This window comes from Metarhizium acridum (genome assembly GCF_019434415.1).
Source record: "Metarhizium acridum strain ARSEF 324 chromosome Unknown scaffold_234, whole genome shotgun sequence".
Lineage (NCBI taxonomy): Eukaryota > Fungi > Ascomycota > Sordariomycetes > Hypocreales > Clavicipitaceae > Metarhizium > Metarhizium acridum.
In genome coordinates, this window is record NW_027094021.1 from 15,827 (window position 1) to 31,649 (window position 15,823).

A 15,823-nucleotide genomic window follows, 5' to 3' on the forward strand; every position below is an offset into this window, starting at 1 on the left:
ACTACAAATAAACAAATAAATTTAACTAAGCAACTTTCCGCTCCATTCACACTCGGTGTTCATGGTTATTCATTGCCTGGAAAGGATCAAATCTACTTCGGGCATAAGAGCAAGGCAAGTAGTCGACTTCCCTCCTTCATCAACGATCCGTGTCTTCTCTAATAATTCCTTCTACATCAGGATGGATGATGAACAAAAACGACCCGACAAGGGTCACTACTTTCAGCAGCATGCCCGCCGCCTTCTCAAATCCACTGACTCCTCCGTGTCATCGAGGTCCATCTCACTCGATGCTGCGCTGATTGCCAACTTAGCTCTCGAGGACAAGTTGGAGGCTGAAGCCTCCGCCGAAACCCCAGAAGCCTGTCTCAAGCGTATGCTTTCTATCAAGTCCGTTGTATCCACCTCTTCTTCCTTCGCAGCACGCCAGAAAGCTTCCATCGACGCCAATGCTACATTTAAGGAGATTGGAACAGGTTCCATTGGCAAGGTCTTTGAACATCCTGGAACTGTGTTTGTGTACAAGCTTCCATTGTCTGATGACCCAGACAAGCTTTGGAACAACTACAAGATGCATCAGCGAGTCAAGATTAGCTTTGAGACACTGCCCTACATGGATGGACAAGTTGAAATCCCTGAGTGTTTTTGGTATGCGACACCAGACTCAAATGCTTTCTGGGACGAACATATAGACAACTTCGCGTTCACCCAGCAGTTTCCCAAGAAACGCAGACATGTCCTCTGCATGGAGCGTATATTTCCACTTCCCCGGCCAATTAGATGGGCTTTGATCGACAAGTTTTGTCCCCCACAAGGTCAGACCATGGCCAGAAACAACGAAGCAAACAAGGACTGCTTGGTTCGTCTATACTTTGGACGCCTAAAGTACGGGATGGGCTCCAGATTTTTTTCCCTTCGCAATTTCAAGCTTCACGCCAACCAGATCAAGGAACTGGATCTCGACATGCCCGAGCTAATTAACGCTCTAGCGCATGCTATGGCTGTTGTACATTGGCATACCCGCATAGATGGCAATGACGTCGAGTTTGTCCTAGGCAGCTCTCCAATGGAAGAACAGAAGGTTCGAGGGCGCATGGACTTACAAACCCTGAACAGCTACACCGGCCCGACTAGCAATTACGAGAAAATGAACCATTCCCGAACCGACTTCAGCAAGCGACTAACATCTTTGTGGATGGTTGATTTTGATGACTGTGGGGATATTTCCATGGACGAGCGCGGAATTGCCAAGGCAGTCAAGGCATTCATTGAGACGAACCATTACTGCCCGCGCCCAAACACAGGAAATAAGTTTATTGAACAGGCATGGACTCATTTTGGTAACAGTTATCTTTCTTGGAGTGCGAGAGTCTTGGAGAAAACAAACTCTGTACATTTGAAAGACTTTCATCAGAAGTTTCTTGTTGGTGTTTTCCAGGGGACGAAAAAGACAGTGTAATTTTGGTGAAATTTAGCCCTTAGAGGCCAAGCACACCCTAGTCTTAGAGCTCGCCTGTAACTCATGCAGGAATTCGGGGTCATGGAATCGAAAACGCTGCCTGTTCATTCTCCGACTGTCCCAATATTGCAGTTTTAGTTAGGACCAATATAAGTGACGCTAACGGTCCCATCCGAGTCAACACTGCTACTAGTAAGAGTTTGGCCGTTGATATTGATGTTGACAATGTCAGAACCAGCAGCCGTGACTTGTTTCCTGGGACTTTTGGCAACAGTGTCAAAAATCTTAATCGTACCCCAGTTCTCAAGGGTGACCGGCTGTCCGTTTCTCTGCCAGTCTTCCAGGATCCATTCAGCATCCGTCTCACAGAGCGGGTAAGCCGCCTCACTTGTAAATGTATGTGAGACTGCACGTCCACTGCTCAAGTTCTCGACAGTTGTGGTGCCCGAGGTGGTAGACGTGGCATGCACGGTAAAGCGCAGAGTGTCATTCGGTGAGAAGCCAAGGTTGGTCTCGTAGCTTTGCATGGGATGCTTCCACCATTCTGTCCACAGCCAGAATGTGCCGTCTCCGTACGCTACAAGACCGGTCTGCAAGATGGCGCTCGTGCAGTCGTCGCCGTCGATTCCCACCCACATGTTTGCGGAATGCTGCTTGTCCCCTCCGCTGAAGCTCGGGACGACTACACTGCCTTGGACGTAATTCCAGCCGGTGCCCGAAGGGCCTTCTTGCACCGCGCCTCCCCAATAATCGTCCCCTCGCTTGTTGTGGATGGAAGTCTTACCACTTGGGCCGGTGGTGGCCGGTGCGGCAAAGACGCCCGTCATGGCGGCGAGAGTAAGAGTGAGAGCCTGGAGCATATTGGAAATCTTGAATGGATTGATGGCTTTGAAATGAACTGGTATATGGCAGGATTGGCCTGAAGCAATGGTAGGCTGGCTAGCTATGTTATCTAGACTTGTTTTAAGGGCAATTGCCTTGGACTTTATACCTGAACCTCGTTAGGACATGCAGCGTACGCTTTGGTAAAGCAAATCAAGGGCCTTTCCCAAATAGAAATAGCTTAAGTGATTGGCAAACCGTTAGTGCACCATGATTCTTATCATTGACTAGATATAGAAGGACCGGAACTAGCCTGCCTCAAATGTAAATCCCAAGACCAATATAGGAGCTGCCGTTCGAGAAGGGAACAGTAAATTATTCATTACTTCTATTATTAAGGTGTCGTATAGTCGTGTAATTACGTATGAGGATCAGAATGTAGTTCATAATAGGTGCTTGAGCCGCTGGAGAGCTGATCTCCATGACTTTCGCTGGGCCCCCCCCTTTATTTCCTAGCTTCAAAAAATATTCATGACTATTACGCTACGGACAACAATGCAGAGAAGACGCAGTGCAGACAAGACGTATATATGGTTTCATTTGTTCATTCGCTGCTTGGTGTCGACTATGTAGCCTGGGCTTCTCTACGCTGCACAATAAGCTTGTAATACTCACCGATCTGTCTGTTGTGAAATTGTTGAAATCGGCAATGCCCCTTATCTAGTGTTATCCATCCTAAAGTGTACAATCATGACCATGTGAATCAAATCAGGCCAGAATTTGCTCTGAGGTTTGATTATTACAAGTTGTGGATCAACCCAACTCCCGGTATCTTGCGTAGGCCCAGTCAAGCAGTTGGAATACGAAAAGGGAAGGCCAGTGCGCCAATGGCGCAAAAGAAACTTTGGCTTACGTTGCGGTGGTTAGACCGTAAGCATTATGGACAAGTGCTTTCCCCTTCGATGTTCTTTTGAGTCTCGGGTATGTCGGCGTTGTTAGCTCCATACTGCTCCAGCCTCGGGGGCACTACTAAGGCTTCGTAGTGCCGATGGTATAAATTATACGAGGCGAACGATTCTAAATTCTTCGACCTTCCTAATTGCGTAACGTGTCTTTCAGGAAAGTGACGAGTCGGATGGTAATTCCGCAACTGTCCTTTTCTGAACACTAGCCGGGTAATGAAGCAGGTAGCCAACTGGCAAGATTTCGTCGGTTATCGGCCGATGTTGACGTTTTTGTTGCCTTTTTAGATGTCGACATCGGAGGCGCACCGATAAGCTGCTTTAATCTGTGTCGATTCCCAGACATTTGCCTGACGTGGGGCCGACACTGTGGCAGACAAGTCTGGCGTGGCATTTCGATCAGATCGAGCAAATTGTATCGAGGCTTTATGTGGGCCTGCCTCGACTGGCTGAGTCGTAACAAGACACAATGCGCTTTGAATCGCACTTGATGGCCGGCAGAAGTCAAGCAGGGCAACGGATGTTTCGACAGTGTGGCGAGGGCTCCGTGGTGGCTAAGAGCACTGACTCGATTCGTCTGTAATAACAGTCTTTGGTATAAGAAGTCCCTGGTTTCCAAGAAGTCAACTGTATTCGACTACTTGTATTTAGGCTCCCTTTTGTTCAGACCGGACTGCAGTGTATTCAGTTTTGTAATATTATAATGTCTTCAAGACCTCCGTAATAAGGATAAACTAGCTTATAGTGTTTATCTTATTGCTAGTTCTTCAGCTAGTGTGTCTGACATATTACGATGCGTGTACTCATAGTGTACGACGTGGTTAGCTACGATTCCCTGGCCTAGGTACGGCCAGAATACAGTGTTATTAGATGTCCTGCATTTAGCCCCCTTCTTTTAATTTTTTTAAATCAACTCAATAATGTCTTTGATGGAGTCATTGTGAGGCATATAAGGGTCTCGTACGCATGAAACTTTGCCGCCTTTTCATAAGGCAACACATAAAACGTGGGGGTTGTCAGGACTAGGTTTTAATGGCAAGCGACCGCAGAGATGAGCGCAGGCGACACAAGGCAAGATAACTACTACCTAGTATGTAGGTCTGTAAAGCGGCCTTAATGTTCTCCAGACCTTATTACTTTCTTTCTTATGCGAGCTGCTTTTCATACCTGCTAGCAGCTCACTACGCCTACGTAGCAAGTTGGCCATTAAATGCCTCATTGAAATGCATGATTACCTACCGTAGGGGTCCGGCCGCTGGTTTCACACAATTAATCTGTGACAGGGGGCTTATATATATGAAATGCATTGTCCCCGCAACCATTAGATTCGGATAATCTGTTCTGGGATAACACCCTAGACTCCGGACTAACTTGTATCTAGATAATTGCCCTGTACTGTTGAAAAGTAGAGATGGCACGATTGGTGAAATGAGGGCGTTTTGTATCCGAGCTGCGGCCTTGTTATAGCTACGGGCTATTTTTGGCCTATTTTTATACGGGTACTTTCAAGCTAAAACAAAGGCTAAAACACCAAAATCATGACGACTCCATGAAACATCAGACGCATTAAAAGTACACTGGAATCGACTACTAGTAGACCACAGCGTAGATCCGTATCAAGTTGATAGTGTGTCGTAAGCTTGCCTTGGTCATACATCTTCCATCTAGGATCGGCCGTGCAGATGACACAATACGTGCGAGAACGATAGGGCCCCATCACGATTCAGCCTTCAACGAAGTACACTGGGACATCCACACCAGTTTCATTTTAGAAACTCATGTACCGTACATCGTCATGGGCCCTTTTTGCAGAAGGTCTTGTCATTATAAAATCCCCCCAGGCATCCCAAGCATCGTGGCTCTTTCAAGGACACTCAAGGACACTCACCGCCCCACCTCATCAAGGCTACTTTGACCTGCACTGCTGGCATACCCAACGCTATATTGTCTCAGTATTAAAATGAAGTTCACTGCTGCTCTTGTCATCGCATCTGCCATTGGCGTTTACTGCCAAGCCAACACCGGTGCCGTCTCCAGCGTGGCTAGTGTAAGCCGCGTCCCAGCTGCTACGTCCACTTCTAGGATTACTGCGCGAACTACCGGGCGTCCTACGTGAGTAAAGATGCCTATGCTGCATAAAAATAAACACTGGAACTGACCCGATGCAGAACCAGCGTCGGGACCATCTCACGACCAACCACTAGACGGACAAACACTACGGTGATCGCTGCTGGGCCGAATCCTGTTGCCCCTGGAGTCGGCTTGGCTGCCCTCATGGCCCTTGGTGCCTTGATATAATCAAGGCGACTGAATTTTATAGCTAGCGCAGCAGCTAATACTTTTATCACGCGTGGGCGGATCAACGTTACTGAGAATTAGGCGAGCCTCCAGATGGAACAAATAGTCGTTCTGAGAGGCTAGACCGCTCTCGGTTCAATACACAGGTACCGTACGATTTGCATATGTAAAACGAGGGAGGAAAGGAGGGGAGCATTCTCGAGGCTCACCTTGAGCTCATAACTACCCATAGTAGGGCCTTTACTAGCTCTCACATTAGGACATCTGTCAACGGAAAGGGCTCGGAAAACGCTGTATTGGAAACGCTAGCTGCTACACAAGCTGCTTCAACAGTGGTTTGAGGTCTTTGGAGGCCTTCTAGAGGCCCCTAAAAATATAGCCTATTTGAAGTCGTCATCAAATGTAAAAGAGGCCTCAAGTTCCTCGGTATATAGCTTCAATCAGGGACTAATGCCACTATTCAATTCGATACATAGCTGCTTAATCGTAACAATCTCGCTAGCGTTTAAATACTTCTCCAAGTCTTTCGCGTCGGCGTGTCGTTCAATGTGCGTAAAAAGCGCTTTTCGCTTCCTGTTCCTAAACTAGAGCAATTTTCAAAGCCACTTTAGTCAGTCCGCTACATCTCTAAACATTGTGGATCTACTAGAAGCTATTTGATGTTGGGTATCTTCGCTACATTAGGAGCAGGGCAGTTTTTCTTGTGTTATCTTATTTATACTTCCTTTTAATTTCTATCATCTATAGTTGATACAAATCTAATTGAATAACCCGGTGTGCCGTATGCTGTTGTTGTAATCTGGCCAAATGCCTCTAGCGCCCACACGAAGAAGACAACTTTCATTGCGCTCGCGCGTTTTGGAAATGGATAGTGGATATAATTTTGCCCCAGCTGCCCTGAATCGAGTGGAAAGTGAGTATTTCGAGTCCTCCAAGTCGTATTATCAATTCGTACTAAAAGAGCCTTGCAAGCCACCATGTAAACCAATTTGGATCATGTTGTGGATGGTGAATATAGACACAAGCCGAAAACCGATACACTCGTTATAATCAGGTAAAAAGTGCGTTATTTTGGCTCGTCATGCTGTCACTACTTTATAGCTACATAGTTGGCCCGGAAATTACGCGAAAATATCATACATATCGAATCCACTCATTTGGTTGCAAATTTGCATCCAGACAAGTGGTAAGTCGGAAGAAAACAACCGACATGGGCCAGAAAGTTCGACACCCACGTCTCCTGCATGGTGAATCATCCGTATGGAGCAAATTCGATGCGCCATTATCTCATGTCAGGATAAGCGCTGAGACTCAACACCCCGCCAGTATGCACGAACAGAACATTACCCCGGAGCTCACCTTCTTCTACCATTCTGCAAACGCCGGTTAAAGCCTTGCCAGAGTAGACGGGATCGACGACTAGGCCTTCAGTACTCGCCGCCAGCTTGATATACTTCCTAGTCCTGTCATCTAGCCTGCCATACGCATCGCCGTGCCATCGCAAATCGATTTCGAAAGCGTTGCCTGTGAAGCTATGTTTTTCGAGCCCGATCCTCCGACCAGTTGTTTCTGCAATCTCCGAAACAAGTTTTACGAAGTCTTCCCTGCGCTTTGGGCCTGCTGCCACGCCTATCAGCCGCCGTTCGCGTGGCAGCCCGCCGGCTCGTTTTTGAAGCTCGTCTACCAGCGCAAAGCCAGCGACCATGCCGCCAAGCGTGCTCCCGGACATGACTGAGAGAACAATCGAGTCAAAGAACACACCCATTTCTCGTTCCCTCTCCACGAGCTCAAATGCCCATTTTGCATAACCTAAGCCACCTAGTGGATGCGTTGACGCGCCAGACGGGATCCAATATCCCCGTTTCGTATCTAGGAGCTCCTTGGCCTTTACCCCGGGGTGTTCTTCGCGCGCTGCAGACATGAGCTCCGTTAAATGCACATTTCCCTGCTCGTTGTAGCTTCTACTAAGATGGGGATCCGAACCATGGCTTCTATCAGGGACAAGATCGTTAATGACCAACACGGAATTAAAGTTCAATTTCGCCGCTGCTGCCGCAACCTGGCGAACATGGTTGCTCTGGATCCCACCTTCGGTGACGAGATATTCTGGCCGGGGAGTTTGAGCTACTGCATCGGCTAATACTGGTGTGAAGTTCATTAGCTCGTGGAAGAGGCACGACGCGGATAAGTAGCTTGGTTTGGCTTACCATATTCCAATTTGCGCAGCTTATTGCCACCGCCACCTCCTAGGCCGCTGTTCATATCCTCGCGGCATGCAAACATGCGTGCGGAGGGTTCACCCCTCTGGCCGAGGTGTGATGACAAGCGATCCAGAGGCTCAATCAACAGAGGTGTCGAGAAAGTGAGGGTCAGCCGCGGAATGACTGCGAATTCTGGAGATGGATCGAATACGGGCACCAGCCTGTAGTTGTCAGATGACAATGCAAGTACTGACGTCGGTGCTGCATTTCGTGATTCAATGGGCGGACTGAACTAGATGCAACTGGTGAATTTGGTAGGTCGATTTATTTCAACGTTGGCTAATCGCTGCACTGGTACCAATAACGGCAGGCCGGCGGCGACGCGTAACCGCTTAGTCATTCGACGCCCGTCAAACAACTTCCTCCATCGAGGATCGTCGTCGCCGTAGTACTTACGCGGTCCGAGGCAAACGGCACCCAGCATATCGGCCAAACATTTGGGCTGGTGAGCAGTCTGGTTCCCAGGCAACTCGGCTCCGAGCGCTTGACGCTTGATTTCCCACGTACGGAGCACCTGGGGCGCCACATAGAGCCCACTCACGTGCGCGTCTTGGCAAGGGAAAAGAGATCGCCAGATGTCTCGTCGAATCATGTACGCGCACCAGTTCCCGTGGCCTTGCATTTGCGGTTTACCATCCGATAATTTCCTGTGCTAGCATGAATCGACACCCCTTCTCAGACGTGAATCCGCAACTCTTTGCCATGTGGCTGTTCGAGTTTTTGAGCCATGCCATGACGCCCCTGAGAGCAGGCAGAATCAGGGGGGCTGTGCCGACTTGAAGCGACCAGACGCCATTTTCTTACCTCAGCGGTTTCCGACACCAAAACACGCTGCCATTCTCACCTCTTGCACCAAGTGCAGGCCATGGCTCGTGGATGGTCCCCCGTCTCGCTCATCGCGCGAAAACCCCGCATCAAAATCGCAGCTGTAGCGTTCCTGTTATGCGTCGTCTACTTCTGTTGGGCTCGCATTGTCGAATCGTCGACATCCATTCAGCGAGGCCATGGTGTTCCAGAGAGCGACTTGCAAACCTTTGCATCGCATGCAATTAACAACACGGTAGTCATTGTCCCGGTGAACACTGGCATGCTCCACTTGATGGAAAACTTGCTCTGCTCTCTTTCCGCGACATCCTTCGACCCAAAATCCATCCTGTTCTGGGCCCTGGATGAGGGTGCGCAGACCACATTGAACGGCAAGGGGTTTGCCACGTATCGAGATGCGACTCTTTGGGCCGAAAGTGGCAATCTCAATGTCCACGGCAACACTCCAGCCTACCACCGAATGATGCGCCAACGCCCTCAGTTCTTTATCGATTTTCTATCCACAGGTTATGATGTTCTCATGATTGATGCCGATCTTGTGTTTTGGCAATCTCCCCTGGTCATCATGCCACAGAACGACAGTGACAGAGCAGCCGTCGACATGGTCTACAGCACCGATGCGCGAGAATTCTACACCAGCCATGATGCTTTCCAAGACGAGTATCGCAGGGGCTCGCTTGTGCCGCCAATTTGCAATGGTCTGTTCTGGATGAAGAGCAGCAACGAGACTATTTCCCTGTGGTCAGAGATGCTTGATGTGTTTGAAGCTCCTTCGTGGCGGATGGGAATCTATCGGAGCCGCGTATTCCAGGACGACCAGCGTGGCATGGATGTGCTGTTGAACGATGGGCGAGCAGGGGTTGTTGGGCCGTTTCCGAGCGGCATCACTCAAGACATGATACCCAAAAGCAACAGCAAAACGAGATTAAACGTGAGATTGCTTGATCAGACCCAAGTCGTCAATGGCCAATTATTCATGTTTCGGGAAAATACTTATGCCGAGAGTTTAAAGAAGCTTCGCGGGGAGGGAAAAGATCGGATAGCCGCGCATATGAACTGGAATACGGAGTCGATTACAAAAGAGGAGGGAGCTAGAAAGAAGAAGATTTTCTTTTTAGACGAAAATGGTGATTGCAAAGCATAGAGCTGTATAAACTCCAAAGGAAAGCACTAGGGCTTTATTTACCTCGCTTGGGCTGTTATATGCCTAGTATATCAACCAAATCATCATGCACAGTGCTTGCATCACGCTTGTATTATTATCTGTATTAAAAAAAAAAAAACTTAAAATCAACTTAATCATGATAGTCAAGTTATTAGACTAGAAATAGATGCGCAAAATTATGTACGTAAATGACTTTTCAAGTTCAAAGATTGGTTCGTAATTTTATATGACACCCGTGTGGTAGTTTGGGATTGCCTCTAATACCACAAACAAAGGTAAATTTCTCACACTCACGTATTTTGCGGGGCATAAGAGCTGAGTGGAAATACTGTCCGGTAGTTATACCTCATGGATATAAAGAGTCTTGGTGCTTTTGAAGGATAGAACGACCACCACGGCGTTATAATGCCACCGCATTTCGGACATTTCGACGCGCCACGTACTGTTTGTCAACTGTCTAACGAAACCATGCCGTGACATCTAGAGAAGTACAGGCCAGCAGAGATTATACCATTCATAACCGTGTGTGCGATTTACATTCTAGTTCGCCTTTTTAGCATATCCGTCACCTGGAACGATGTTCATTCCAGGAACACATCGAAGCTCCGGCCACTTCAGGCCAAGGTCCTGAATCGCCTTTTCCTCTCTGATCCAACCCAATAGTCCCTCAAAATCTGCACATTTTTTAACCATATTAAAGTCAGCCATCGGTCTTATTCGGCTCTTCAACGTTCTCGTTGTACACCCAGTTGTGCGTTATGATACCGACATCGGCCGTGCACGTTAGCGATTGGAGAAGCATATGAAGACAATGAGTCTTGTGACTTCTGTGAAAGTTCAGTATTAGAGAGATACACAACTTGATGCTCTTAATTAGATGCACTTACACAAATCCGCATGGACCATGGTTGGCTTTTGTTCTGGTACGTTGCTGAGAACCTTATCGACTCCTCCGCTCGCCAAAAACGCAGCCAATCTTTGTCGTAGTTTAGGCACACCTCGCCATCCGTTTAGGTGCGTGCTTCGTTCACTGGCACTCAGCTGCCACGCACACATGGCGCTCAAAAAATCGCCATAAGCTTGGAACGGCCCGCCTCAGGGTATCGTGGTCGCCGTGTTTGACATGTTGCCATGCTCATCAAATGTGAGACCTCCAAAGCCTGTGGCATTCTCTGGAGGGCAGTAGTATTCATAGAGCAACTTGGTGACTTGTGAAATCTGATCAAGTACATACTGTTGCGTTTCGTTGTCCAGTCCCTCGACATGTCCCTGTTCCAACACCCGCCCGGCTTTCCATTCCTCAAGAATCCAGCCAAGCCTAGAGCCGGAGCCGAGATTGTTCGAGTTCATATCTTCCCAGTCAAATATCCGTGGGCAGAGTGAGGCGTCAAGAGACGAAAGTGCATGGCGGGCCAGAGCAAGGAATGCGACTTCATTGCGTACCCGCACCGAGTTCTCTAAGCTGACGTTGCTTTTTGGAACTCTCAATACCAACCGAGAGGTATTGGCTGGAATCGCAGAAGTGAAAGGCTTGTGGAATGAGTCCTTTGACAGCAGCAGTTCCGTGGTTGTTTGAGCAAGGCAAATGAGGTAGACGTGGTTGTTCTTGGCGCGATCGATTTCTTTCACGGTGAAACTGCCCGACTGTAGAGGAACTTGTCCTTTACAATGGCATCTACCAAAGCGGAGCACTGGCTTACAGAATTGGCCATGGTAGGAATGGAGATATGGAGTACTGTTTGCAGCAATTTAGAGCCTTTCTGACCCTTCGAGTATTTTGGTCATGGATGCCCAACACAGACATAAAAGAACATGTGCGAATCAGCAGTTGGAGACTCAAGCTCGGAAAATGAGGCACATCCAGCAAGTAACTTTCCCCTGGAGGAGTAAACCGTACGCATATTGTCGTGCAGCATTTTAGGGCGTACAACACATAAAATACCTTGGCGTGGCGACGCCTTTTTTTTTTTTTTTTTTTTTTTTTTTTTTGATATCTTTTCGTATAACAAACACCAGCTGGGTAGATTACGTGGGCATCATGAACAACATTTGAAGGCTAAATCTAGATCTCCTTGAATGCGGGGTCCTCGCACAAGATTCCACTTTGCACTACAACTCTGTGTCAGGATATACCAAGTTTCAATATCTAGTACAACCAACACGGAACTTTGCAAAAGATGGCAGAGCAGAGACTAGACCTAACATCCTGGTACACACCATACCGATTAGCAAAGATGATTCGTAGTTGCGGGATGTCTTTCACTGCTAATCATCCTGGTGATCGCCCAGGATGTAACGAGGAGGTGTATAGTTGGCGTTTGTCCCCTTCCCCCCTATGAAGTAACGAAACTTTATCAAATTATCATGATGACGGTGTAACCGCAGTCCGTGCACCAACAAGGCCAACCACCTTTGCCAACTAACTCCCAAGATATCCATCAATGGATTACGAAAAATCACGCTCCCACCAACGCTTTGCGGCCCAAGATTTAATGGCCTGGAAGTCTCGGCACATGTGCATATTTGATGTACGGGCTTCCGCAAATTGGGCTTCGGCGTCATACGAGTACACCATCAGTCCAATGTCGGCATCGTTATTTTCTGACGGATGAGGTCATGCAGTCATCTACCGATTTTGGACGCAGGCGTCAGCTCAGATAGTCATTATTATCGTGTTGCAGTGGATGGAGAGCCTGCCAAAATGTCCCAGAACGGCATTTGGGGACCCTTTCAGAGAGTTCCAGCCTGGATAATGCTCTCGAAAGATATATTTGCGAATCAAATAAACACAGTGACTATGGCGAAAGACTTCAAAAAGCGCGAGGTACTTGCCATCATGTTGGGCAGCCCCCTCTGTACAATGTCCAAGTACGCTCATTTCTGCTGGGCTTAAGAGAATAAGGTGACCTTGAAATTGATATCAGCATGTGAAATATGAATTTTACTATCATCTCGCTCCCAAATATGAAGGATGATATATGCATCACAAGAATCAACGCTACAATAATGCTCAAAGTTTTATCAAGTTTCATTCTGTACTCTTTGGTGAAATTGCTGCAGTTTGTGAGCCTGCAGGTATCGAGTGTGGCTTAGGGTTAGGATGGAAGAGTCTAGTTGGGGCTACAGTTTACTTTAATGTCAGTGGATAATTTATCATGGAGGACAAACCTGTGTACCTAGCTATATCAGACATGCTATATAGTAAGGATAGCTTAACCCACCCTTGACCCTGAGAATGCATTGCTAAAAACCATGCTTCTCTAGCCACTGTATCAGTTCCGCTTCCGTCCTTGCCCGCATCTGTGCTCTTTTCTTATCATCAAGCTTCTTGAGCATGGATTCGTTGCCAAGTTGGTATGGACACAGTAGTGCTTGCAAGTGGAGGAGATCGCGAATCTCGTCCACACCACGAATTTCACTCGGAGACACCATCCCACACTTCTATGCCGCATTCCACGCCTTGGCGACTTGCCACTGCTTGACGGATGCCTCATCTAGGTTGTCGGGTGGCCATGTAAAGTCGCCAGAGAGAATCGCAGCCTCGATCTTCTTATTCTCGTGGCGGATGTTTCCACCAACGTCTTGAAGGCTACACATAAACTCGTCAAGAGGGTTAGAGATGTCAGACCAGTCAAAGTCCAGGACAGCTGTTAGTTTCTTAGTGTCCTTATCGAATAGCACATTGTTCGTCGTTTTGATATTGTCAGTCAATGGATGGCTACTCTGAAACGGGGCATACGTACTAAAGTCTCCGTGTATCAAGCTCTTTTGGTCCGGGTCGACGTTACTGAGAATTTTCCCGGGGCCATCGGCAGCAAGAAATTTTTCAATCCTCGCGTCCACGCCATTACGCTTCCAACCCTGAATAACCGGGCTTCGGGCGGCTTCTTGGAGTTGCCCGCGTAGTTTACTAACCCTCCATTCGGCATATGATTTTACGGGTTCGCCTTTCCGGAGAGGCGCCTGTCCGCTCACAATTCGTCCGTCAGAGTCAAATGTAACTCCTCCAAATATAGCGCTTTCTGGTAATTTAGTTGTTTGAATTGCCTTTAAGACGTTGGCCATTTGCTCCAGAACCTGCTCCTTATCCTGCATCTTAAGTGACGAGAACTCGGAGTCCAAGCCAACACCACTTCTTAGTTCAGATATAATCCACCCGGACTTTTCATTGACGGTATCGGTAATTGTGGTTGGCATTCAGGCGTAAATAGCTGGGACTAACTGAGGCAGTCCGGCATGCGCCATAGACTGGCGGACGAGATGCTGCACCGCTACGTCATTCTCTACGCGGTTGGTATTATTGACTCCGGTGGCCGCTGGGTTGCTAAGCTTAATCACAATAACAGATATGCCATTGGAGGGAGCCAGGCTGCGTGCCTGGGAACGAGGAGGATAGGGCTGGAGTTGCTAGCTCTACTTTAAACAAGTAGTTATTGAACGGATACAGGTATTCTTCACTGTATGCCAGAGTCGAGATATTCGAAGCCCATAAGAAGCGCAATTAGTCAATGAGCAGTCAAATGCTGCCTCGTGGCGACAACATTCACTAACCTGGAGGTCATGGCTTTGCAGTATTTGCTCAACCACAGCAAGCCGCCGCTGAAAGCCGTCTTGGTTGACATTAAGAGCCATCTCTGGGTGAAGACACTGATATGAATGACGGGAGGCTGAGAGGAAAGTAAGATAAATCTCGCACATACAAAGAAGAAGGGAAAATAGGAGAGATTTATTTGAAAAGACGCAAAATGGTGGGCTTGCAAGGCTCAAGCGCACTCGCTCCACTCAAACCCTCATCCACTTCATCACCCAACGCAGCCTGATATGCGTCAATGGAAGGATACGGACTGTGCATTGCATCGTTAGCACTCTGTTACGGCGCTCAAGTCTAGAAAAGGTCCAGATGTCCCGCTCCGGATGGGTCTGGGGCGATGGTGTCCGTGCAGGGATTCAGTTAAAGGGCGTCTCTTGCGGCGCTAACGGATCCTTTGTAACCAACACACTGTTGCATTTGTTATTTAGCCTTAAGCGGCAAGAGTTGCAGGCCTGGGCCGAGATCAAGTGAACGTGGATCACATACTGACGTCGTGTGCCATTGAATGGATAAGTACAAGACGGTGTTCTTGGCACTTTCGGGGATGTGGTGATTTTGCGGAGCTGAGACATGACTTTGATTTCTAGACGACATTAGTGTGAGAGACAAACAATAAGAGTGCTTCGTGGAAGATCATGAGAGCAACGTATCACCAAGTCCACATGGGCAGACGAATCGACTGATGCAAAACGATTATAAAGGCCTTTAGCTATCGCTTCTACCTAGCTACATGGCGTAAATTGTTTCACCGAGGGGCCATATATACTTGCAATCTATTCAGAAGTTCGAGAAACAATACCTTGTGCTTGTTTCGTGCACATGTCACACGGATTAGGTCAAGCAAGGATTAGAAGCCCTTTGTTACACAAGAAGATCACGAGAACTATGGGGCACACTAGGCACGGGCCGTTCCTTTCATGTATATAAGATGGTCTCCCCTCGCCTTCTAGCTTGGAGGAACCAAGGACCTTTGACATCCTACAAGATTATCATTGAATTGAGCCCTTTTGCTTCAAGCCCTCTATTGAGCCCTTGTCACAGCACACTCGAGACTAGAAGCATGACAGTAGCCGTAGTCTACCAACCCTTTACCACATGAGAACACCCTCTAGTGCGTCTAATTCTAGCCTCACTGAGACCTGAATTGGAAAAAGCCAGTAGACACTGCATCTACGCTACTAAAACCCCAAGTCCCAGGCTTAATTGATCCCCATGCCCTCGTAATCGACAGTGTCAATAGGCTCCTCATTCACATCAGGGTGTGCCAGCTCACGCCAACGAATATATTCCTGACGATGAAGGTGTAAGTGAGTAGCGAGATAGAGAATGTCTTTTTAGGGAAATTCACTCCGACGCAGTGAAAAATAGTGATTAGCAAGCAGTGTCTAGTGTGCGCATTCATGTCGCGCGTCATCTTGTTACCGCTACCAGTAATGTGCC

At 47.9% G+C, this 15,823-nt stretch overlaps 9 protein-coding genes across 9 annotated transcripts; 3 read left to right on the plus strand and 6 right to left on the minus strand.

Moving 5' to 3' along the window:
- Positions 1–181: 181 nt before the first annotated feature.
- Positions 182–1,459, plus strand: J3458_011599 (uncharacterized protein; the record flags this gene model as incomplete). The annotated part of the gene is made up of 1 exon (XM_007814097.2): positions 182–1,459. The coding sequence occupies one exon, from the start codon at positions 182–184 to the stop codon at positions 1,457–1,459; it is 1,278 nt and encodes a 425-aa protein (XP_007812288.2).
- Positions 1,460–1,593: 134 nt separating this feature from the next.
- Positions 1,594–2,319, minus strand: J3458_011600 (uncharacterized protein; the record flags this gene model as incomplete). Its single annotated transcript, XM_007814096.2, has 1 exon — positions 1,594–2,319. The coding sequence occupies one exon, from the start codon at positions 2,317–2,319 to the stop codon at positions 1,594–1,596; it is 726 nt and encodes a 241-aa protein (XP_007812287.2).
- Positions 2,320–5,203: 2,884 nt separating this feature from the next.
- J3458_011601 (uncharacterized protein) lies at positions 5,204–5,541 on the plus strand (the record flags this gene model as incomplete). The annotated part of the gene is made up of 2 exons (XM_007814095.1): positions 5,204–5,355; positions 5,412–5,541. The coding sequence occupies 2 exons, from the start codon at positions 5,204–5,206 to the stop codon at positions 5,539–5,541; spliced, it is 282 nt and encodes a 93-aa protein (XP_007812286.1).
- Positions 5,542–6,823: 1,282 nt separating this feature from the next.
- Positions 6,824–7,824, minus strand: J3458_011602 (uncharacterized protein; the record flags this gene model as incomplete). Its single annotated transcript, XM_007814094.2, has 2 exons — positions 6,824–7,683; positions 7,749–7,824. 2 exons carry the CDS (start codon positions 7,822–7,824, stop codon positions 6,824–6,826), a joined length of 936 nt encoding a protein of 311 aa, XP_007812285.2.
- A 210-nt stretch (positions 7,825–8,034) lies between these two features.
- J3458_011603 (uncharacterized protein) lies at positions 8,035–8,424 on the minus strand (the record flags this gene model as incomplete). Its single annotated transcript, XM_066119894.1, has 1 exon — positions 8,035–8,424. The coding sequence occupies one exon, from the start codon at positions 8,422–8,424 to the stop codon at positions 8,035–8,037; it is 390 nt and encodes a 129-aa protein (XP_065975012.1).
- Positions 8,425–8,667: 243 nt separating this feature from the next.
- Positions 8,668–9,771, plus strand: J3458_011604 (uncharacterized protein; the record flags this gene model as incomplete). The annotated part of the gene is made up of 1 exon (XM_007814093.2): positions 8,668–9,771. One exon carries the CDS (start codon positions 8,668–8,670, stop codon positions 9,769–9,771), a length of 1,104 nt encoding a protein of 367 aa, XP_007812284.2.
- A 561-nt stretch (positions 9,772–10,332) lies between these two features.
- J3458_011605 (uncharacterized protein) lies at positions 10,333–10,848 on the minus strand (the record flags this gene model as incomplete). Its single annotated transcript, XM_066119895.1, has 2 exons — positions 10,333–10,466; positions 10,680–10,848. 2 exons carry the CDS (start codon positions 10,846–10,848, stop codon positions 10,333–10,335), a joined length of 303 nt encoding a protein of 100 aa, XP_065975013.1.
- Positions 10,849–10,887: 39 nt separating this feature from the next.
- Positions 10,888–11,504, minus strand: J3458_011606 (uncharacterized protein; the record flags this gene model as incomplete). The annotated part of the gene is made up of 2 exons (XM_007814092.1): positions 10,888–11,436; positions 11,493–11,504. The coding sequence occupies 2 exons, from the start codon at positions 11,502–11,504 to the stop codon at positions 10,888–10,890; spliced, it is 561 nt and encodes a 186-aa protein (XP_007812283.1).
- A 1,729-nt stretch (positions 11,505–13,233) lies between these two features.
- Positions 13,234–13,989, minus strand: J3458_011607 (uncharacterized protein; the record flags this gene model as incomplete). Its single annotated transcript, XM_007814091.1, has 1 exon — positions 13,234–13,989. The coding sequence occupies one exon, from the start codon at positions 13,987–13,989 to the stop codon at positions 13,234–13,236; it is 756 nt and encodes a 251-aa protein (XP_007812282.1).
- Positions 13,990–15,823: the final 1,834 nt, after the last annotated feature.